Source organism: Seriola aureovittata, chromosome 16 (genome assembly GCF_021018895.1).
Source record: "Seriola aureovittata isolate HTS-2021-v1 ecotype China chromosome 16, ASM2101889v1, whole genome shotgun sequence".
Lineage (NCBI taxonomy): Eukaryota > Metazoa > Chordata > Actinopteri > Carangiformes > Carangidae > Seriola > Seriola aureovittata.
The window spans coordinates 4,634,853-4,659,888 of NC_079379.1; the positions used below are offsets into that span (position 1 = coordinate 4,634,853).

At 41.3% G+C, this 25,036-nt stretch overlaps 1 protein-coding gene across 2 annotated transcripts in view; it reads left to right on the plus strand.

The window, feature by feature from the left end:
* The window catches only part of grin2da (glutamate receptor, ionotropic, N-methyl D-aspartate 2D, a), a 140,775-nt gene that overhangs the window by 14,436 nt on the left and 101,303 nt on the right, over positions 1-25,036 (plus strand). For both annotated transcript variants that reach the window (XM_056399408.1, XM_056399409.1), the window contains 2 exons: positions 2,418-2,605; positions 9,518-9,658. In XM_056399408.1, the coding sequence (XP_056255383.1) occupies positions 2,418-2,605; positions 9,518-9,658 (329 nt within the window). The remainder of the gene's footprint in view (positions 1-2,417; positions 2,606-9,517; positions 9,659-25,036) is intronic.

The following is a 25,036-nucleotide window of genomic DNA, read 5'->3' on the forward strand; positions in this document are numbered from 1 at the left end:
TGTGTAATGCTATATTTTTTTTTTTTTCATTCAGACTTTGATATTAAAGAGTCGAGAGTAGTAGCTCCGACCATCTTCTGAGGCAGGTTCAGAGTTTAACATCCAATTTCACGGCTCAATTCTGCACTGAAATGCAGATCAATCCGGACCGGACAGTGTATCATGGATATTGATTTGTACTTTCTGATGAAAGAATGAGTGAGCAACATTGTAAATATGATATATCTTAGATTTTGGATGATCTTGCTTTGGCGTGTGATGTAGAAATTTCAAAAGAATTTTAAAAGAAAAAGAAAACAGCATTATGGGGGAAGAATAGCAGCGAGCGGATAAACATCCATAAGAAGCGTCAAAGCGGAGCGGCCTAAAGATACAAATCACAACTTCCACTCAGGACTTTCAGAATAAAACCACAGAAGGAACAGCATGCAGTGTGGATTGTGATCCTACCCACAAAGGTTGTCACACCATCTTTTGGCCGCACCGAACGAGCGTGCGGACTGGAACAAATACCTCAGCCCGATATTAACTCTACTTTTAGCTCCAGTTTGGTCTCCAGTAACTCCTGACTGAAATACCTGGTTGTTTAAATGCTAAATGTTCCATACAGCTAGTTGCTAACTTCGGCCATCTTCATCTTGTTTGCTGCCTCCTGCTGTTGGAGCTGATGAGAGTGGAAAGACCAAAACAATGAGCTAAAAGATGCTAAAATGCCTCATAGAGCTGAGGGAGAACTTGAGAATTTAAATTACAGTCATTTAATGCATTATTATTGTAAATATTTTGTGTAGCTTTAAGCTATATGATGGGCTGTCGAATGCATTAAGGTTTTGTCTTTAGTCATGTAGGTGTGTTTTGCAAAGTCGGTGTAAAAACATTCACCCAAGAACAGAATCTTTAAACAACAGCTGTCAGGGTTAAAAATGGAGCTGTTTCATTTTGAAATGAAAAATAACTACCTGTTGAAAACATGACACTGGGTCTAACAAAAATAATTAGTGACATTAAATTAAATCAACTCCTGTGTCTTTGCTAAATGATGTATTTTTCACCACTTGATTGATTTGAGCCTGTGTATCGATGCGGTTCAGCTCTGTCGTGAGGAAACATAAAGATGCGGGGGAATCTAAATGGAACGTGTTCTTCCAGAATGAGATGGCCAACATTTGAAAAATGAGACACCTGTGCTAACAAAGTGATTGATGGCATGAAATTATAACAAATTACGGCTCTTTCTGAAGGATGGCAGGAGGCAGGGAACCGAAAGCTCCCGCCTCCAAGGATGGGAGGAGGACTGGATCATCTTTATTTCAGACATGTAGAGCGACAAACTTCAAGCTCATGAAACGCCAGCGATATTTGTAAAGAGGTCTAAATATACCCCGACTGCTCGGAGGATGTGATTGACAGGGTTTGAGCATGAGTGTGGACCCCTCGCCAACCCTGATCCGTTCTCCTGTCGGCTGAGTGGGAGGGATAGGCGTCATCTCGCCGCTCGCTCTGACGCGAGTAACGGTTGTGAATGCGCAGTGTGTATGTGCGACAGGATCCGCACACCTCACACGCACACACACACCCCTGCTGGCAGAGTGTGTCAGTAAAAGCATTTCACATTCTGCTTTTGACTAATTTCACTTTTATAACCTTGTCAATTTTCTTACAGAACTGTGGCGCAAATTTTCCTCAAGTGCTTCCTCTGTGTAATCATCTGAAGTACCCTCAGCGTCAACTGCACACACACACACACACACACACACACACACACACACACACTGCAGCCTCTACTTTCACATTTTTTACTCTCACTTTGTCTTTTTAATCCAGCTCCCCCATTCAGTTCCTCGTCTTTAATAATGTATGAAGTGAAAATACAAGCAGACCAAGAGGCACCGTTTTTCAAGTGTAGCGCTCTGTGTAAAAAAAAAATAAATAAATAAATAAAAAATAAAAAGATGAGTATTAATGCATATGTTCACCGAATGTATTGAAGGACAAATGAACCTAATCCATAAATGTAAAGGGAACATGAAAGGGCATTATGGGAGCAAACAGCGAGGAACAGGGAGGATGAGAAATGGGATGGGAATTCACTATTTGCTTCTTTTTCTCTGCATCCATCCATCCTCCCTCTCTTCTGCCCCTCTGTCTCATCCTCTGTCACTTTCACTGTTTTCCTCCCTCCCTCTTTCATCCCTTCTTCGTTTAATTGATTCATGTCTCACTCTCCCACTTGTTAAACTTACTTGCTCTATTCTAAATCCGTAAACTCTTTTTCCCGCTTCTTTAATCCCCCTGCTCTCCCCCATGTGTCCATTTTCATTCCTCCTTCTGTATTTTCACCCTCTTTTTTTCTGCTAAATATCGCCTTTCCTTATTTCATTCTTTAACTCCCTCCTCTTCTTATTCCTGTCCTCCAGGTCCGTCTGCTGTACTGCTCCCTGGAGGAGGCCGAGCTGGTTTTCCGCGCGGCCTGGGCGGCGGGTCAGGCCGGGCCCAGTCACATGTGGTTCGCCGTGGGGCCGGCCCTGTCCGGTTTGGGCCTGGAGGGTTTGCCCAAGGCCTTGTTCGCCATCCGGCCGCAGGGATGGAGGGACGAGCCGCGCAGGTATGAGCAGGAGCTTTTGGGAGGTATTAAGATGTGTTGCATGTAGCCTTTTTTTTTTTGTCACTCATGGGGCTTCCTGTACACTTACACGGGCTGGAACAGCACATGTTATAGCTGCTTTAATAAAGAGAACAGGATGTGATGTCCCTTAATTAAAACAAGTCTTTTGCTCAACGGTGGCCACAAGTGGCAATCGCAGGAAAAGTTTTAAAGTCGGTAAACCAAATGTTTGACTCTTATCTACACTCAAAGATAACAAAAAGAATGGCGGAAAACACAGATAAATACTTTCCTTGTTTAGTGTGGGGCAAAGAACAAACACGTTTCAGCTAAAAGCCATCATCAGCATAATCAACAGTCTTGGATGTAACAATCTATACAGATAAGTGAGGTTTAAACAATTCAGTTGGTCAATTGGAATTTAAACTTCACTTATCCCCACATTAAACAAGGAGAGTATTTATCCTTCAGTGCCCCTATTCTCTTCTGTTTAGATTGCAAACGACCTGCGCCTGATACATTGAGTATCCTGTGCATGCTGCTACTATATCTCCATTTACAATCGTGACCTGTATGGTTACATTATAAAGAAAGTGTAAATTGCATGTAATTGATCAGTAAGACAGTATTTGAAGGTGGTGTGATCGGATCTCAGACACGTCTAAGAGTCTGTACATTAAGAAGAAATTTTACAAGTTGAAAGATCCGCTAACTCCACCTCTTCTTCTAGCTTAACCAAGCATAACAAAAAGCTAAGAGCAGTACTTTCCTTCCTATAGGGGATTTCAGATAAACACTCAGTAACCAAATCCTGCAAGGTTCGATGGTGGGTCCAAGTGGGCGGGGTTTGGGGCATGGCTGAGCGTTGTGACGTCTTTGTTGTGACATCACAAAGTTACAGAAATCCTGAAGGCTCGTTTTAAGGCTCAAAGTCTGAATACGGACTCTGTGGACTGAGCGCTTTGATGCTTTCGCAGTATTCATATAGAACCTAAACCTGCTTTATAATCAAAGGCATGGACATCTACCTTTACACTATATGGGACCTTACCATATATAATTTACACAGTGAAAAGAATCAAGATAATTGCCTACTAATACCAAAATGCAAAGGCTAATGATCAAATGTCATTATGCAGAGAATCTATCTAGAAACAGATTGGACATTAAGTCAGTATTTTCCATCCTACAAGAATATTTATGTTCCATATTTGAGATAAAACTCTTAACTCAAGGTTCACGTTCTGAGCTATGCCCGAAGGTTTCGGCTGAATTCCACGGCCTCTTAGTTAGTGAACCTTGATTTTAGAAGTTTTATAACAGATATGTGTTTTCCAAGATGAAGAATTAATCTCTATGTTCAATATTTATGTATCTGAAATTCACTAACATTAGCCACCAGGAGATGCTAATGTGATGAAGGCCAAGTACATCTGTAGCAACACAACCCAGGAGTGCAGTGAGCTGACCGAGGGTGTGTTTGTTTTGTTTAAAAGGAACATTGTGTTATTTCTTCTTTTGAAAGTGACATGGCCTTGAATAGGAGTTGATGTATTTTTTCGATTTTTGATGACATCATTCATTCTCATAAGATTTGTGGCTTTGTTCAGTAGAAAAAAAAATAAATGTCTTATATTATTCCATTATATTTTCAGTGGTATTAAATCATTTTCCTAGCAGCACTGCAGATATAGAGTCAGTGAACCCTCATTTCTTCTCAAATAAAAAGTGAAAATGTCAAATCCACTTGAATGAGCACTTTGAAACTTTTGATGCTGCTCATTTGTAAAACTTTTTTAATGGTTCTTTACAGAACAAGAAACAGCCCTGCATCATTTTCTGGTGCTGTGTAACGTGTGCAGGTTATTGTTATTGCCGTTGCTGAAAACTTCAATTTTATAGTTTCTTTCTTTTCTCTCAGTTGAATAGAGGGTTCACGTATTAAATGAGCTCTGCAGTTCTGAGCCTTGAAGCTGCTGAAAACCTTATCATTTTAAAAATACATGAGCATCAGAGAGAAAATAAACATTCCCCCCATGTTTTGTTTTTTTTTCCTGCAGCAACGCACAGAGGCACACGGTAAAATTTTTATGACCACCTGGTCTGTCCATGATGTATTATCTGCTGCAGGGATGATCTGGTTTCACCCCAGGGATCATTAAATTTTCATCTAATCTAATCTAAGTAGACCAACCAAGTGAATCCAGGTGAAAGGTGCGATCCTTTATTGATTTTGACTATTAAATCCACCTCAGTCGTGAAAGCAGATGCAGCAGGAGGCCGGATATAAAGGATTTTTACACTTTATGGAGACGATTCAGTGACGCCAGGCTTTGTAAAAGAGATTCTGTTTTGCAGCAACAGCGTCAACCAAAGACTTTGGGGGGTTGTATTACCCAGAGTAAAAACTGTGAAATAACTTTTCTATTTTCCTACAGAACACAGGCACCAAACTCATCAGTATACAGCTTTTTTCCTATTCCTAAATTTGACTACATGTATTTGGAGACACAAAGACACTGACATGTTATGACTATTTTTTATTTATTTATTTTTTAACATCATCCCACATATCACTTTGGACACTGCCACGTCACCCTCTGTTATCTACCTGTCGACCATGTTGCCTGCATTGAGATGCAGGATTCCTTCCAGTTTCCCAAGCAGCACTTTGAATGCATCTGGTTTCTATGTTTGGGAAGTTAGTGTCCGTGCTGGAAGGAAAGCCCCAAGTGAGCAGCACAGTTGTCACTTCCAGGCAGGACTTCACAGTTCATTCTGAAACACAGAGGCTTGTGACCGACACAGAGGACCTGACAGGCAGGGTAAAACCTCATCCCCTCATCCCCAATTGGAAAGGTTCAGCAACACTCAGGTTCATTCAGACAGAGTCCAAATTTACTGTCTTATCACCAGAAGGGAACAGTTACGACAGAATTCCTGTACAACAGCAGTTCGTATAGACATGTGCGTCTGATCAAAAAAAAGTCTAACAGTTTAAGAACCTCACAATCTTTCAGACCTTTTATAAGGTGAAATTCATACACTGGTTCTACATATATGAATAAACAGTAAGGGCAAAAAGATGAAAATAAAATTTAGTCAGTCATGACGTTTAATAACATAATGACCAAGATGGTGACGGCAAAGCAGCCCGCTCTGAGCTTCAAAACTGGTCTTCAGAAAGATCATGGAGGCTATGTCCATCTTTACATACTGTTTTGATCAGTACAGTAAAACCTCAACTTTTCTAAACTGGGATTTATGCCTGGCTTCATGTGGCAGGCTCTTGCATTTTTAGAGTTTAAACAACCCAAAACTTTATAGCTTGACAAAAAACACTTCAACACAAGGTCACATTTCCTTGTTATATCTGAGGCTTTCAACTCAATCTTGCACCGTCCTCCGAGGATGGAGTTGCTCACTTATGATGGTTTCATTTTTATCATGTGACCTAAGTAGTGAATTTCTGTCATTCCCTACATAGATTATGTCATATGATAATAACTTAACCATCTCTGTGACAGATGAGCAACTCTATTTGCTGAAGAAGGGCCACAAGATGAGACCGAAAGCTTCCAAAACAATTCATTTTTAATTTATGTGAAGTTGTGATTTTTCAAGACTAAGAATCAACTTTCAAATCCAGCTATTGTGGATATCAAAGATTCAAGTAGGATGTCTTTTGATGCTTATTCATCTTACTATTAATTGTACATTTACTTTTTGATTTAGTGTTTCTTCTTCTACTTGAGTAAAAAAAGAAAAATCCACTGCTCCGTCATGCTATATAGTTTTTTATTACTTTTGTCTATTTAAAATGAAATGCCAGTTATTGAAGACAAATACCTGGTTAAAAACAATTCGGTCATGTGATATTTCCCGACTTAATGAGTTGATGACGAGCGCCTGAATGCACCATTATGCAATTGACCTGTTCACAGTGGATTATTGGATACCGAGGAGTGCAAAGGCTACACCAGCTGTGTCCCTTACATTCCCGCCTCCTCTCGGTGGTATGCGTGTAATGTAACTGCCTCTCACTCTCTTCCGCAGTGTGTTTTATGAAGGCTGCTGCTGATGGATTCCTCAGAGAGCCTTTTTAGACACTAAAAAATGATATCTATGATGTGGACCAGTAGTTTTTGTGAACATATTAAAGAAACGGTGCCGCACTCGCTGCGACAGGAACGGAGTCTTACCCCGCTGCTGCATCGCTAAGCAGCTCTTTCAAGTCACCAATGAAATTAAATTCAACCTCGTTAACTGATGCAACACATCATAACGTGCAACATGCAACCTTATTACTCCTTCGCCTGGAAAGCAGCATATTGTTTCAAATCATATGACCAGAACATGTAGCTTATCAGTAACATCACGACTTTCAAAGTGACAGACGTGAACGCCCTGTTTCCCCTTCCTGAAGATGACGATGAATCAGTTCCTTGTGAAGAGGACAGAATTTGCGACAGCTCCAATTTATGCACAGAGCACTTTTGAACCTTTGAACTCTCTTCAACAGTCCTTCCTCACTTCATGTCCGGGCCCACCAGCTTGTTTGAAGTGGTAATGCCCTGAATTATGGAAGCAAGACTCCATTGAAATGCTTTATGAATTTGGGATCATTAGATAGAGCTTGCTGCCTTGCTGGAGCCTTATCAGCAGGAACCTATTGTTGGTCTTAAATGTATATTTTACATAGTGCATCTTAGCATCATGTATAATAAGATGTGAGAAGTGTTTGGTGTCGTTTTTAAGCAGTGAATTACAAGTCAGAGTTGAGTTTACTGTCATTAAAAAGCGGTGTCTTTTTAAATAGTCTCTTGCTCTGTGAAAAACCTCCTGCAGATCAAAGTCTGATCTATTATTAAACTGTCCTGAGACAGAGAGAGAGACAGTCTGCTAATATTTATTTATTGGAGCGAAGGAACCTTCAATGCATTTGGAAACTGGATGTTGGGTGTTGTACTGAAGTCGAGCCTGCATTAACTGATTGCCATGAGCTGGTTCAGTCATGCCTCATCATACTGTGGCTCATTCATCAGCTGCTCGGCTACCAGCTGACCAGTGACATCCATTCAGATTCATACATGTGTATGAGGTGGCCTTTAGAAGAGCTCCGCTGATGCCTTAATGCCAGCATCGTTTGCTGCTGCAGCTCCTGAACAAAACCACACCCCTCTCATTGTGTTAAAGCTTTTTGGATCCTTGGCCTGAATGGATCTAATATTCAGGTTTGTGTTTGTTAGAGAGGGGTCAGAATCAGTGTTGTCTCTCTGATTCTTTCATTCCAGATCAATTTCTGCCAAATCTTACTGAATAAATATGCAGTGGTGAAGTATTTATCAGCGTAACTTTGTTAATGTACAGCATTATAAGGAAAACAAAGAAGGAAAACCAATTTAAAATCTGCCACAGATCTCTTCCCTAGATTCTTTTTAATCTACCAGCCACAAAAACTCAACCAACATTTTACTAAAAGGTGCGGCACTTGGTCTTCACAACTAAATGCACATAGCAAACACAATCTTTTCTCTTAAGGTAAAGCATTCAACTTAACTGTATTAACTTATTACTTATTTACATTTACCTGTGTTTTATTTGAAGTATTGATCCATAAGAAGATATATTTATGGTCTTAAATCTAAAAAAACATCTTAATATAATTTTACTTTCATAGTCTTCTCTCTGGAGCTCTAGTAACAACAGGTTGGTGAGCCAATCAGAGGAGAGGCTCTGAGCCTCTCTTCTGATTGGCTGACTGTTTTCTGAGGGATTGAATAAAACAAAAATACAGCAGATTTCAAGTCAACAAATCAAATCCTGCAAGGTTGGTCCAGGTGCACTGGTCTTGGGGTGCGGCTTAGAGCGGTGACTGCTCTGTTGTGACATCATAAAGTTACAGAATTTCTGACAGCTCGTTTTAAGGCATAAATTCATGTTTCAGTTTCTGAATACAGGCTGTGTGCATTTCTCTGGATTGAGCTTTCACAGTATCAATATAGAACCTAGACCTGCTTTACAATCAAAGAAGACATGGACATCTACCTTTATACAATACGGAACCTTTAAAGTGCCAACACATCTAAATCTCATACAAATAAATACTTTTAAAAGACAGCAGCTTAAAACCTTTGCAAGTTTGATCAACACCCTGGTGGTCTATGGATGTGTTTGTGGCTAGCCTGCTAGCTAATGATATACAACATTTAAATTATACAATTTTAGGCCTTTTTGAAGGTTTTCTCTTTTATTCGAGAGCTAGCTGGAAAGCTTTCCTGCTCTTTCAGGTCTTTGTACTAAGATAGTCCAAACATACCCTGGACCAGTCTCCCTACCAACCACACAGAGATTAAAGTATTTCTCCTCTCCTCTCCCTCTCAGCAAGACAGCAAACAAATGTGTTTCTCAAAATGGAAAAATGTTCCTCAGCTTGTCTCTAATGAAAGCAAAAACGAGAGGGAAAGTGATCTATTGCTGGCGAGTCCAGTTTTTGAGCTGATGAGGGGACAGTTTTTTATTTTTGCATTTAAGTCTCGATTCATCACTTTGTGTGTGCAGAGAAGTGCTCACACCAACACCACAACCTCATTTGTAGAAATTGGGCAATTTTTCAGTGTCTCAGTCAGTGGAGATGTGCCAAGATGAGTGTTCTTTAAAATCGGCCTGGTTCAGCTCTAAGTTACAAAGGAGAGGAGTCCATTCATTTTCCCCTGTAGGTTCAGTGCTATTAACTTTGAATCTTGCTGCATTTTCTTTGTCACTGGATATGCACTTATTCAAGCAGCAACTACTGTCTTCCACCGAGACTGTCTCCTTTCTTTTTTTTTTTTTTTTTTCTTCTGAAAAGAAAAGACCTTTGAAAATGTCCCTCTGTCTCTGTCTCACATTGTACTCTCCCTAATCCTGCAGGCGCATTGCCAAGGGCGTCTCTGTGCTCACCCACGGAGCAATGGCACTGCGGAGGGACCAGGGGGCCACCAGCCGGTCGCAGTACGCAGGCAACTGCCAGAGTGACGGTAACCAGACCCATCGAGTGCCAGACAGGATCAGGTGAGAGAGTGGGGGGAGTGGGAGGGGGGGTGACTTTGAATTTTGATGTCGTTCTCACCAGCGTCTGACATGCAGCAGAGTGAGCGAGCAAACAGCAGAGCAGCACGGAAAAGTAAATAGTGGCCAGCAGCTTTAATGAAGCCTCCACGTTCAGAGCGAAACCAGAGAGCTGAGTCATGCTGGCCTGAAGAAATAACTGTAGTCCTTTTCCATGGTCAGGAGTTACAAGTGAAACCACACGGTTGATGATGATGGAAGCCTGGCTTTCTGTGTTTTAGAGGATTGATTACTGAATGTAGTGATCATAAGGTCGAACAAATGTTGGCTTTATATATTATCATTGCACTTTTACATAATGAAAGCACCTCCACACTGAAAGAATATCGATTTTGCAACTCGGATGCACTGTTCAGGGTCACATTCAGCTATACTACTATAATGTAGATATACAATACATTATGGCGCGTTCATATCCTGTAGAACAATACCGGTGTAGTTGCTACTGTAGCAGTGAATGCAGTTGTGTGTGTGTGTGTGTGTGTGTGTGTGTGTGTGTGTGTGTGTGTACTCTCACAATGAAAGTGATATCTGAAAAACACTTGTACAACACTGGTATTTTCATGGCTCTGTCATATACTGTACATCAAATCTTTTTTTTTAAATTTTTTTATGCCTTATGCCTTTCTATTTTGCATGCTATGGCGCTAGTTAGCATGCAATTCCTTCCTATTTTCCAACTCACCTGGAATACCTACAATGTTAGACACCTTTATCCATTCAACCTTTATTTTAATTCAAATCCCTGTAAACAAACAGGAACACGTCGTAAAGGACGTGAAAACCCATCGCCGCTCCATTGTGCTTGGGAATATATGTTTGATGGGAACTATAGTTTACACAGTCGTGTTCTCTTGAGTTCTCTACAGCGGAGCACATAGCTCACATAGAAAATGAATGACTTTGGCGTTTTCGCCGCTTTCGGTCTGAACTCACGGTTACTTATCACCTGTGTGCAGAATCCTGGGGCTGCTGCCTGTTGAAGGACGTATCACGCAAAGATACATCCTTCAGGGGAGCTCGAGGTTAATCTTAACATGGACAAGGAGAAAAGTAACTGACTCACACTGACTGAACCTTTTTTCGAAATGTTGTCTTTTGGAATAAATTGTGTAGCTTGGAGTCAGTGTGCAGGTGTTTTCTCTTTTCATTGATGCTGCTTTTCAAATTTCCTCACACCTGTTCAAGATGTGCATATAATTATAACCTACCGCCTCATTTGTCAAACGCGGACAAGCACCATAATATCAGGGTTCACAGAACAAGTTGAGACGTTTTTACTTAAAAGCATGAGGGAATACAGAATATGTCCATATAACTTCAATTTACTGTGTGTGTAATGGTGTTTTGTAGCTATGACGACCCCAGTTTGTGATGCAAATGTAAACAAAAACGGTGAAGACCAAAATTGAAAACACAACCTGTCTTTCCACACCTGCTGTAAATCGGGATCTGACTGGTCTCTCTGCTGGAAAGAGGCTCGGCGTGTGGTTGGTTGTTGTCAGAAGTCTGTCGCACCTGTTGCACCTGTAACCACACCCCAATAGTGATGTCACAGTGTACTGAAAACATCCCGGTGTAAACTTGTTCATCACTGCAGTGAGGTACGACATCGAATAACTTGACGGCAGCAAAAGTAAAAGGTTGTTTATCAGTATATCACACCTAAATTTTCAATTATTATCATTTGATAAATGCACATAATCCATAGTTTTCATTAATAAATCAAACTCTTCAGTTGTGTTAAATGTATAATGTCTTGACAACTTTCTGTGCTGACAGCTAACAAAATGTGCGCAGTGAATTGTGGTTAGCAAACACCCAATCATAAATGCAACCTGCTCACTGCAGTTGCGGTTCACCTCCTGACACTTACATGTTACCGCGTGGTTAGCACCGTCGCCTCACAGCAAGAGGGGTTTGAAGGGTTGGAAAACCTGCTGCCCGCCCGGGGGCCCCTCTGTGTTCTCCTCTGGATACTCCGGCTCCCTCCCCACAATCCAAACACATGTAGATTAATTGGCGATTGATCTACATGTCCAGGGTGTACCCACGCAGCCCGCCCTCGCCCAGCCTCGCCGTGACCCTAAAAGGGATATGCAGTATGGTGAATGAATGAATGAATGTTGGAAACCAGGAAGAATCACGTAGAGTATCTCCAGAATATCTGAGTTTAAATTTTAGATAATTTCCTCCTCTTACCCAGCGGGACTTTGAATGTGCGGAGGGAAAATGAGCAGAGGAGCAGGATAGCAGAAGTCAGGTAGATGTCAGAATATCAAACTTTTAAACCGCATGTCTGATTGACTGCTGCTTCTCTTTGGCACAATCCCCTCTAGGAAGTGTTGTGGAGGAGTCAGGTTGCGCTCTGTTTTAAGCTGTCAGGGTTACAGCAGCTGTCTGGTAACCTGCTGGTAGACTGGCTCCGGAGATTTGAGTTCAGATTTACTAATGCAGTTGGTTGTTCTGTGTAAAATTCACAAATTAATTGCCTGCGGGAGAGATGTGCAGTTTGTACTCTGGGTTCCATTGAGTTAAGTTATCAGGAGAAACTTCAGCAACCTACCAAAACTGAAACAAAATGTTGGTTCAGTTCAACATTAATCTGTGGTCATGTTTCTCATGTTGTTTGGACTCATGATCGTTGGTAATGCCTTGAAGATGTCACTGACTGATCTGTTAACACGAAGGAAAATATTCTCACTTACTGACTAAGATTAACTCAGTAAGTGTTCTCTAATGAGAAGAGTATGGAGACCATTTGTAGGAACCAGATTTCACCAGATTCATTTGAAATTGAATCATTTACTTAAACCCCCGAGTCCAAACTTGTGTGATTTATGCATCCACGCTCCCCTGTAGCGTGACTTCTCGATGCAATGGATCTCCAGTCTCTACTTCAAACGAAAACAACAGGACAACGATTGAGTGAAAATAAAGAAGTTTATTAACTAAACTACTATCTACAGAGTAAATGCAAGGTGTAATAATCATAAAGATGGAAATAATAAAGAAATGAGCAGTGTGATGAGTTGGCAATGGTGGGAGAGGATATGTTATGTTATATACACTATGGCTATACAGCTAATGACACTACGTCTACGAATTGCCCCTGTAGCTGGAGAACCCATGGCTGGAACTCAGGTGGCTGTGGTTGCCGTGGTAACCCTGGAGACGCGGGATTGAGGTGGATTCTCCTGGAGGCCGTGTCCCGTTATCACGGTGATGGATTCTGCCGGTGTCTCAGCGGTTCAGCTCTGGTGGAGTTTGCCAGGAGACTTTCTGTCTCGGGCTCTCTTGATTTCTGCTCGGCTTCTCTGCAGGCGGTCGTGCAGATGTTATCTGCTGGCGTCTCTGCTGGTTGATGTGAAATAAACTCTAATGCTCTTCACTTTGGCTGGATAACTTTAGAGGAGACTGGCGATGACCAGATGACTCTAAACTGTTAAAAAACTTCAAAAATTAAAACGTGATAATAATTAAAAGGTACAAAAATTACTCTGAGGCACTTCTGCGTGTAGACAAAGAAAATGTTACCTCGAGCACGTGGCAAAGAAAGTTGACTGTTGACTTAGAGCCGGTGGCTAAGAGCTGGGAGCTAAGAGAGCTATGTGTGAAATGATCACAACTGTTTTATCACCCATCTTCTCCTGTCATCTAACATAATACAAGTGGTTAACTGATCAAACAACAATATAAACATTTCCTAAAGCTAATAGTCCATAAATGTGGATTACACAGCAGTTCTTCGACTGTAATAATAATAATATGGATGTCATGTAGTGTGTGTTAACTTGTGTGAAGGATGCTGACAGTATGTTCACATGAAGGACATTGTCTTAAAATCTACATGTTACATTTCAAACATTCTATAGGATAAAAGTTTGGGATTAAACTATTACATAGGAACATCTCATGAACTACAGAACAGTTAGATATTTAATTTTACATTCATCCTTTGATCTGTGTCTGTGAAGAGAGTTCTGCTGCTCACTACCCAGTGAGCAGCACTCAAGCGTGCGTGCGTGCGTGCGTGCGTGCGTTCGTTCGTGACACAGAGAGGCCAGAATCCACACTTTATCGATGATCAGTCCTCTTGGTGTTACTTGTCCTACATAAGAAACAAACAAATATCAATAGACAGAGTTGTATTGTTACTATCAATTTGATAGTTTGATGGTGGGAAGAGTAACAAAGTGTCAATTGTGGGTCCGTAACTCTGCATGTCCTTACAGTGAACTTCTTGAATGGCTTGTGACTGACGCCAGGCCAGGTGTGTACACTACACCCCTCTAAGATTTGCTTCATGCTGCCTTTGAGAGATGTGACTCACTTGATTTTTTTGGGCAGCTGTTGCTCATGTGGTGAAGCCTGTTTATCATTAATTGTAGAGCTATTGGTTTGTTTGTGTGGTTTGTTTGAGCAAAGACATCGAGACCAAGGTTGCACCAAGCCTGTATAGGCGGAAGGAAAAACACGTATCTTACTTTGTCAAATAAATGCAATGTAATACCGGTTTCCTCTTCCTGTATGTTTATTGAAAAGCATTCTGGGAACTGTAGCAAAGCTCTTCCTGGAAGAAACATAGATTAGGCAGAGCAGGCACAACGAAATCTAAATTACAAGTTAACAGCAAAAAATAAATAAATAAATAAATAACAGATTGGTTCAGATATGACAGATTGATGGCGACGTCAGAGAAATCTTCCCCGCACAGACAACAAGTCTGACTGCAGATGGATAGTTACCGCGGGTTGCCTGCCTGCGCTCTTTAATGAAGCGAGGAGGTTCATTTTAGACTCGGCAAAACATTTCATGCCCCTCAGAATCTGGCTTTTTTTTTTTTTTTTTTTTTTGAATGCTCTCATTCAGCAGCAGGGCTGTCTGTCACGCTGACAGGCGCCGGGGCTCGTGGGACTCTCATCGAGTGGCAGCGAAAGTCCTCGCTGCAGCGGCATGAATGACACCTGTAACACGTGAAGGGTTTTAGTCTCGAGGGAGCTGAACACTTTCCAAAAATGGCTCTGCTAGAAATAAAACTCCACCTGTTGAACCATTCTGTGGCCTTGTTCACACGTAAACGTCTTTATTTCAGGATTGGCGGGAGCCTCTGAAGTGACAGTAATTTGTGAATACTCCAATCAAAAGCTACCGTTAGAATATCAAAGGCCACGCTTTTCATTTAAAAAAGTCTCATATCTGGATCAAAGCCAAGTGTGATTCAGTGCGTTTTAGGCCCGTGATATGTCTGCAGCTACAGACCAAACTGTGGGTATTTGGCAGAGGTCGCGAACGAGTCTCAAGTCTTAACCTTCAGGTCTCAAGCAAGTCCCAAGACTGTAGTGAGAATCAAGCAGGTCGAGTCATTGCTCAGGTCAAATCATCAAGCAAGTCAAGTTATATGAAATTATGATTTCTGATCTGAAATTCTGATCAACCCTAGTTTCCACATTTAAATCAGTAAAAGACAGAGATGGTGAAAAGTTTAGTTTTACTTTCAGCATTAACAAAAACTGTTGCAGCTGTTTACACCTTATAAATATGACTGATATTCCAGTTCTGTGACCGCAGCCAACCACTGATACAGTTATTATCTGTGTCTGTTTATCTGTCAGTAAAAAACTACCGAACTGATTTGCACCAAACTTGATAGATGGCGGATCCAGTAATTTTTATCACTTTCTCTAATGTGTAGGAATGTTTGGCCTTGGTAAAGGCTCTGAGTGCCATTCTAGTTATCACTGTTACTATACATCTCCATGTGGAACCTGCATTGTGCTATGTTCTCTTTTCTCCTTGTGTGTTGGTTTCTGCTGGTCTGCGTCTTAGTAGGTTGCCAGGTTTGTGGGCAAAAAGTAAAGTCCGTTTGAGTCATCTGTCTCAAGTCATGAACACCAAGGCAAAATCAAGTCAAGTCTTTTGTCAGTGTTGGTCAAGCAGGTCTCTAGTCCTCAAATTTGTGATTTAAGTCAAGTCATGTGACTGTGTTTGGACAGATGCACATTTGTTGTTCTTCAGGCTCAGAGCTTCAACACATTCAATTTGACATGAAATAAAGGGATACTGCATTAAACTGTCAACTCTCAGCTAAGAAAGTTGATGCCCAGTATAGGGCTTCAAAAGTAATTGGACACATGAAGTCAAACAAAATATTCATATTTGATATTGATGGAAAAGCCTTTACAGTCAGTGACTTCCTGAAATCTTTCACAGGCAGACACCGGCAGACGCTCTCCCAGAGCTTCAGCTCTTCAGGAAGTAGAATGCAGCTCAGTCAGATCGAGCTCCGGTAACTGACTCGACCGGTCGAGGATATTCCACCTCTTCACCCCGGAAAGCTCTTTGGTTGTTCTGGCCTTAAGTTTTTTGTTCTTGTTGAATGACAAAATGTCACCCAATGGGTTTTGATGCATTTGGCTGAATCTGAGAACACAGGGTGCTCCTGTAAACCTCAGCATTCATCCTGTTGTTTCTGTCAGCAGCGAAATCATCAATAGATACCAGTATGTCAGTTCCACTGGAGACATCACATCCAGGCCAGAACAGAACCAAAGCCATGTTTGACGGATGAGATGGTAGGCTTGTGCTTGGGGGTCATGAGCTGTTCCTTTTTTTTTTTCGTTCTTTCCATCATTTTGACGTTTCAAACTTTGTTCCAGAACTCTACTGGTTTTCTTTTTGTGTGTTTCTGTGACCTGCGGCCTCTCTGTATTTTAGTTTACCAGGAGTTTGCATCTTGTGGTGAATCCTCGGAGGTTTTGGTCTTGAAGTCTCCTCTTGATCATTGACGAGGAGACATGTCTGCCTGCATCCTGGAGAGCGTTCTGTGCTGGTTTCTTCTTCACTTTTGCAAAGGATTTTTTTTACTGTCATCCACAAGAACTTGTGCTCGTCGCTGTACCAGGTGGCTCGACATATTCTAGCACCTGCTGTACTGTTTAGAATGAACCCAACTGTTGATGTTGACAAAGCAACAGCCCTTTTGGTTTTTGCCTTCTGTGGGCCTCTTCCTCCCTTGCATTTTCACCTCTTTACTCCTCATACTGACAGACAGCTCCACCTTGCTCAAAATGTCAACTCTCTGTCAACTCTGACCTGCCCAAGAAACATGAGGTAACCAAGCGTCCAATCATTTTGAAACCTTGTATTATGGGCACTATATGTTCAAAGGACTATATCCCCCACACTGTTCTTTCACTATTGACATAAACCTACTCAAATTAAAGCTGAAAAATATTGAATATGGCAGGAAATATCACTATTTGGTATTATATTGAATATCAGCCTACCACACACTGCCCTTATACCTTTTATTTTCATTCTTACTGCACAACGGACACTCTACGTCTTTAGTCCACAATCAAAAAAATAGACTTTCACGTGGTGTGTTGTTGGCACTGAGTTCTGTACCAAATTCAGATTTTAACCTTGAATCTGAGCTGACAAAAAAGCTTGTTATTATGGGAATTAAACTCATCCTTGATGTTATTATCTGTCGTGAATCCCCTGTAAGAGATGGCGCCATGCGGCTCCCTCCTGTTTTTGAATTTGAATATTTGAATGCCTTTCAATAGTTCTGCCTTTTCAGATCCACAGAATCCTTTTCAACACTGGAGTAAAACTCAAAATGGTGTTGATTAATGGAGCGGCACACTTGCCAACAGTGCTCTTCAGTTGGTGCTGCATGAGTGGGGGAGCGGTGCGAATGCACACTCAGCAAATCTCTCCTGAATAATTAATCATTAAGATGTTAAAACAAAGTTGATGTCATTAATTATCTAGTGGATTTATGAACTTAATGATTATGAAATATTGAGACTGGAAAATGAGCTGGCGCTCCGCTCCACGCAGCAGTACACTACAGCACATCAATCCTTAACACTAAGTATATTTGAACTGCCTCACGCAGACATCATGTATTGTCTTTTCATAAAATAAGAGACGTTTGCAAACAACAGCAGCACAGAGGAAAAGTCAGATGAGACAATAGACATTTTAGAGCTGTTTTGCTTCCTAACGATCTCCATTAGTCAGAGTTTCTGCTCTGTGTGCTGACAGCTGAGACAGATGTGTAGTTAACACACACACACACACAAAAAGCTTTATGACTGCTTCCACCGAAAAGCCAAAAATCCTCTGAACAGCCAGCTGCTCACGTTTACAGACTGGCAGCAGAGATATCAGGATGTACAGACAGAGGAACAGGGAGGGAGCGTGAGTGAGGAACTGAGGAGACAGGAAATGTGCGAGGTGGGAGTTTGGCAAGCAGAGCTGGAGGAGCGCTGAGAGAGATGGAGATGGAGGGAAAGAGTATAGAGTATAATAGAAGATGAAGATGACGGGCAGGCAGAGGCAGAGATGGTGACGACGACGATGATGATGATGATGACGATGGTGGTGATTTGGCCCTCTGCTTGGGAATCATTTTGCAGCTTCCAGCCATCAGATTTCAAACAGTGGCAGCAGCAGCACAGTGTGAACCAGTGACAATGAATTGAATGAACATGTGCAGCACAACAGAAGACGGTGTAACTCGTAACAAAGGTGTACAAATCAAGCACTAGACTATTTCACAAAAACAGCTGACATCATGTACCTCTGTGGAAAAAAAGTATCAGAATGGACTTCAACCTTTATTTAAAAGGTAAACTTTTCTGGATGTAAAGATCAGATATGATTCAACATTTTTATTTAATTATTTTGATTATGCAACACTTTGCGGTCTAAAAGAAACAACCACAAAAAAAAAAGATTTTCAAACCGCCGGTGAAGTGAAGTGCTTATTGCCTTTTGCACAGCTTCAAAGTGACAACACACATTTATTATTATACGTACATTTCATTATTTTTAATATCTACCATTGTGTTGCTGAATGAGAATGTGAAACGGGTGAGAATTAGAAAGAAAAACCACCATCATCAATCATCACCAATCATCCCTTTAGGCTTGAAAGGGCTGGGCAGCTTGGGCCAGATTAACACACGGGTTTGAACCCAGAACCTTCTTGCCGTGAGGCGACAGTGCTAACAACTGCACCACTCCTTATGTCCAGAGAATCCGGCTGCGTCCCGGCCGCGCTCTCATTTGGGGCTCTGTCGCTGTGTCAGTGTCCACTGGACACGTCTCAGGAGTGGAGTGTCGTTCTTCAGTTACCACATTTCTAACCTTATTAGGCCCACAATTTTACTTTTTTTTTTTTTTTTTATATATCTTTATATTTTTCCTAATAAAACTGTCATTTTTAAAAGTTTCACCAAGTGCTACTCATATTCAGAATCAGCATAACCTCAGCTAATTATATGTCACTCAATAAAGACTTCAGTACAGAATAATAGAGGTTAATAGCCCATATAACAAAAACAGAAAAACACTTTTTCAGACAGAACCTTTCCTTAGTTATAGATAAAAGCACTGTAAACCACAATGAAGAAGGAATAATTCAACACAGGAAGTTGTACTTATTTGTTTGAGTTGTTCTAGAGGTGATTTGAAGTTTCTATCTTTATTTGTTCATGAGTTATGCTCATTCTCTGGAGCAGAATTTATGGATATATATAAATATATAAAGTCAACTCCAAATCCTCAGCTGCTCTAAATATCTGACCGGTCACATCCTTTTGTCTTTATTCTGTCACTACAATAAAATGCAGAACAACTTCTCCTCACTCTGAGCTCAGAGTTTTAAAAAAGCCCTGCTCCCATTCAGTCTGGGTATACAGCCAAGGCAGGCCAAGCCTCTGAATCAGACACTGTGATTAGCTGGGACAGCACCCACCGGAGCAAATAGGGATGTAGAACTGAGTGACGTGACTTTAAACGTCACTAGCAAAGAATGCTGATGAGGATCGATCAATAAACACACAGACAGAAAGCAGCAATGTGCGAGAAAATCGCTAAGACTTTCTTAACTTTTAATGTCAGTGTATCGATCGGAGTCAGTGACTCACAGGGGCGGACAGGGGCTTGTTAAAAAGCGATGATTGTCTAGTTTACAGAGAAGAAACGGCACATCTCTAGCTCAAATGGTCGGGGACCAATGATGCTCTAAAGACGACGTGAAATTTGGAAGCTATACACGGGCCTGAGGAGGCTAATATAGTTCAGAGTTGCTCCTCCGACATTTTGTGTTTTCCAGAATATTGAACTTATTCAGCTGCTTTTGCGGTTGCACTTAGATATGAAAACCCTGTGTGCCTCCTGCTCTCCGCCATCATGCGTTTTGAAATGTCAGTGTAGCTGATCTCACAGCATGGCTGCTGCCTTTAACCTGTGTTTTTGTTCATTTTGTCAGACAATGACAGTAACATAATGGTGTCATCTGCAGAACATCAATATGATAATGACAGCAGTTAAAACTATCATCTGTTTATGAGCCGTGATCATGTTTCGCACTAATTCTAAAGAACCCAACAGAAAAGTATTTGAATAAGAACAATATATCATTAGCTGCATTTAAAACAGCAGTGACTCTCTCTCTCTTACGAATTACAAACAAGAAAACTTTGTTGGACGTGTGTTATGACAAAGTCAGTAACCAATGAATTTGAGGATTAAAGATGAATTTTAAGTGAACTATTAACATATTTGTTAACCACTGCAACACTGTGCCGCTGAGTGCCACCTTTTTAAATTACAGTCATGTGATTTTTCCGAGAGTTTTTTCCTTGACGTGACTAATTGTCACTGTAAGCTCCCTTTTTCAGATCATAAACATTAGAATACCAGCGTCCAGTTCATGCTATTTCTTCATAATGTTTGTTTGGAAGGAAATTAAACATGAGGAGGTGAACCCACGGTCACATCCAGATCTGAACGATTAGAGCCACTTCATTCATCAGACCTGCCGCCGAAGAGACACGGAGTGGATTGTAACTGAATAAGTAAAATGCACAAGTTTGGACTGACAAAAAGGATGTCAGGATGAGGACAGGACAGGAGGAAGACAGGAGGACTAGAATAGGACAGCCAGGATGGAGTTGAGTCTAATCACAGGAATAAGAAAATCTTTTCTTTTTGACTGTTGTGGTTGTATTTTGTAATTCTCTCTGGATGCAAGCAGCAGCAGCAGCAGCAGCAGCAGCAGCTCAAATAAAGAAACACAGTGATGCAGAATGTAGGTCAGAAGATGCAGTAGAAGGAAGATATTACTATGAAGTGTTTATTACAATATTGTATATATAATAGAAGATAAAGCTTCATTTAAAATGCAGACAGAGGAGAGGAGAGGCAAAGACTGGATGGGTCAGAAGAGGGAACAAGGATAAAGGAGGTGACGGAAACAGGAGATGAGGAGGAGGGAAAAAATGGAAGCAGAGGAGAAATAGCGCAATGGAGAAATAATAAAAGGGAAATGAAAACAGAAGCGCGAGAGGGAGATAAGGCAGGAAGAGGTGGGAGGAGAAAAGGGAGACAGTGGAGGAAGAGAGTCAGCCAGTCACCTCAAACCCTCGGGGGGGGACTGACTGCTCATCTGGAGCGGAGGAGTGTCACACCACCCGCTCTCTCTCCGTCTCACTTTTTCTTTTTTCTTTAATAACCACACCACGGTGATCTTCAGTAGCCAAATTCATTCAGGACAACAGGAAAACCTTCTGCACTTCAGACACCATCCAACTTTATCCTCTCTCCCTCTTTTCTGTTCATTTTTTGATGATGCCATGGCACAGCAGGGGAGCTTCCGCTTGCATGGATTGCAGCCAGTATGTGTACACAGTGATACAGCCCATGTCGCATGATCTTTTTCTGTTGGACCTAAATTCAATATTCATGTAACACTTTACCCAACAGTGCTACAAGCTAACTGTAAATGTTTATCAAGTGTAAACAGTAATAAAAATACAAATACTGGTGAGAAAAATATTGCGGGCTTGTTAGTTTGGATCTCCTGCACTGACTCAGATTCACAGAGCCTGAGACTTACATTTACATTCACATAAGCTGCTAATTAAGTGTGATTTCAGCTGACATAAACACCGTTTGTATTGTTTTCTGTTACATTGACATGGAGGTGGGATCCACCCACGTCTCACTGGATCCGATTGATTAAATGCTAATTTTTAACTTCCTAATTCCATCGCGTAGTTGCTTGTACCGTTTGCCTTTAAAGGAAGTGAACAATTACAGCAAAGGACGGGAAATATAGTCGAGGAGCATCAAGACTATGTTCTGTTACGGTTCTTTTTCTCCTCTGTCATTCCCTCTATCCTTCCTTCCTTCTCGCTCTCTCTCTCTCTCTCTCTCTCTCTCTCTCTCTCTCTCTCTCTCTCTCTCTCTCTCTCTCTCTCTCTCTCTCTCTCTCTCTCTGTCTCTTTTCACACCTTCCCTCGCTCATCAACATGTCTGCTTGTCACCCTCCCATCTGTTGCACTTCCTGGCGTGGTGTTGGTTTGGGTTCCCTCTCTTTCAGTCTTCTGGCATCTGATGTTCAACTTCTTTCTTTCTTTCTTTCTTTCTTTCTTTCTTTCTTATACAGAATTGTCCAACATCCATGTCTTGTCTTTGACATAAAACCAAAATGCTATGACCAAAAATGTTCACGTCTACATAGAGGATTCCTGCATGCTCTCGTGACAGGACACTTGCTGGATCCAGTATAAGGAGTCTGAGAAAGCTTCTCCAGTGATTCAGTGCTTGGCTCACTTCAGCATGTGTTGCCCCTGTGGAGCGTTCTGTTTTCCTCAGGCTACTGTTGCTTCTTTCTGCCCGTCTCTTGTTGCCTTCTGTGATTCTTACTTGTGTGATTGGTGCAAAAAAAATGTCTGATTCCAAACAACTGACATCAAAAACCTGATGTTTACAGCTGATGTCTTGATTCAGACATAGACAGACTTAGCTGCTAGCTAAGATGATCTACATCTGCCGCTTGCTCCCTCGCTCTCTCCCTCTCTTCCTCCCTCTCTTCCTCTGTCTCTCTGGCTGTCAGCACTGACCCGTCATGTTGCGTCTCTCATCTTAAACATACATGAGGTGCGTTTCCCCGGAGTCGAGTTTAAAGTTACATGACTCATGTCTTAACAATCGTGATAATTTATTGAGACGTTAAGAGCCAATGGGAGGGTAGGCCAAGAATGAGTTTTGTAATATATGCTCGGGGGGTTTTTTAAAGGGGGTTCGACTTAACCGCGTAATTATGCCAAGGCTTTGCTAATGGTGCTGCCAGGGGTAAGGGCCGCTTTTAATGCTTTCTTTCCCCTCATGTGCTCTGACCAGTGACGTGACGAGCTTCCCAAATACATGCCTCAGTCTTCCTGTGGCACTTAAACTCTTTGTCTTTCAAATACAGTCAGAGACACGCAACATATAAATGTAATACAGCAAATTATGGAAATCACCATGTGTTTTAAATTACTTTAGTTTTATGGCCGTTTTTATAAACTTTCACTTTTTTTCTTGCTTTGAGTGAACTCTTTTTAAAAGATGGCCCTGATACACAGAAAACTATACAGATTAATATGCATAATGTTGGCACACAGATGCTTGTTAGTTACACATTTTCACATAAAAGCATTTCCCGGTTGTGTGCTTCACTTTGCAGAGTTGCCTCTGCAGCTTTTTAATGCCTCAGTGCTCGTGACAAATGCTCCAGAGGCATTATGTTTTTGGGTGGTCCATCCATCTGTCTGTCCATCTGTCCGTCACATTCTCGTTAACGCAATATCTCCGGAACAACGTGAGGACATTTTCTTGGACAAAGGATGAACTGATTAGATTAATGTGGTCAAAGGTCGTGCCGCGGGGATGAGGTATTTTTGTAGACCAACTTGGATGTTAGTATTACTCTGGTTCCTTCGACAAAAGGCCAGTGGGCTTTGGGATTACAGTAGAAATAAGCTCTGCGACAGTGAAGGATATTCAGCAGGATAATCTTCACTATTTAACACCACTTTATGATTTTTGAAACCAATACAATCACCAGGTGTAAAAAGCTAATGCTGGGCTATAAACGAACTGCACCACGGTCGCATAACTTCAGTGTCACCACCACTAAACTTCCAACTTAAAATTTGATTCAGCTCTTACAAAGTTAGTAATAGTTAATAAGAGCGCGTATAAACACAACAAGGCTGTAAAGGTGGACCGGTGAGTAGATCAGTTTTCATGTTCGCTGTGATGACGTTGAACGTCCCTGACAAACTGTGTAGTCTAATTTGGACACTTGTTAGCAACCAAACTTTTATCAACAGACGTAAAAGCTTAAAGAAATCACCACTGGGGTATTAACTGACATGTTTTACATTATGAAAAAAACGTGAATATGACCTTATTTCAACCATCTAACCAAAAAACCCATTCAAAAAACCCATAGTCTTTGGGAAGAGGAAACCAGAAGTGCTAAAATGCTAACTAATTTCCAGGTTTTAGCACTCATTCCTGCGGCACTGTACATCTCAGGAACAACGTCAAAGATTAAATCAACAATGAACTCATCAGCTTGCTAATTGTGATCAAACCCACTTTTATATCCTTCAAAGTTTGGACAGACATGGAAGTAAACTACAATGCGACTGGTTGGCGGAGGCATACAACCACCAGGTGGTAATTCTAGTTCTCTGTATAATCTGATCTTTTTTATAGACTGTTTTGTCATTGTTTAATAAATCTAATATCAGTCCCTTATTCTTTCCATTTGCTCTCTGCCCATTTTGGTTTAATACTCTCACAGCAACATTTCGTCACGGTATCTGCCTCACTTGTAGGATTCATTCATTTATTGATTCATTCATTCACAGAATGGTTCAGGTTTTTCAGGAGTTACCAAACAATGCGATCATTCCTCTTCTCCATACTGGTTCCCTGTCAAGCATGGCTCCAATGAAAAGAGACGGGGGGCCAAATCTGTGTGCCATGCATAACTGTATTTCAAAGTCCAGCTGAAGCTAACACAAGGCTTTGGGAGTCTGACTAAGCCAAATGGAGTGGGTTTCTTCCAAATGTACGGCCTTTTTGGAGGAAAATTCACGCTTCCAGATTACCTGGAAAGCACTTCCCTGTGGAGGCTGAGTTATACAAGAGAATTTCACTCTAAAAAGACCAACTCTGGGATGTATTTTGCACAGAAAGAGCACTGAGGATTTGGTTCCCCATCTCTTACTCTTTGCTCAAGGAAGCGCTGCTTTACAGACACTATGGAGAGGAGGAATGACCACAGCGACCAAGGCACATATGGACATGGGAGTGTATGTGAACACATGCTTTAATGAGCTGATTACTGAATGAGTGAGTCTGATAATGACTGATGCACACAGATATAAAGAAACTCAACTCTGACAGACAGAGGTTTAAAAATACGAGAAGGCAAAAAGCAGAGAGAAGAGGAAATGA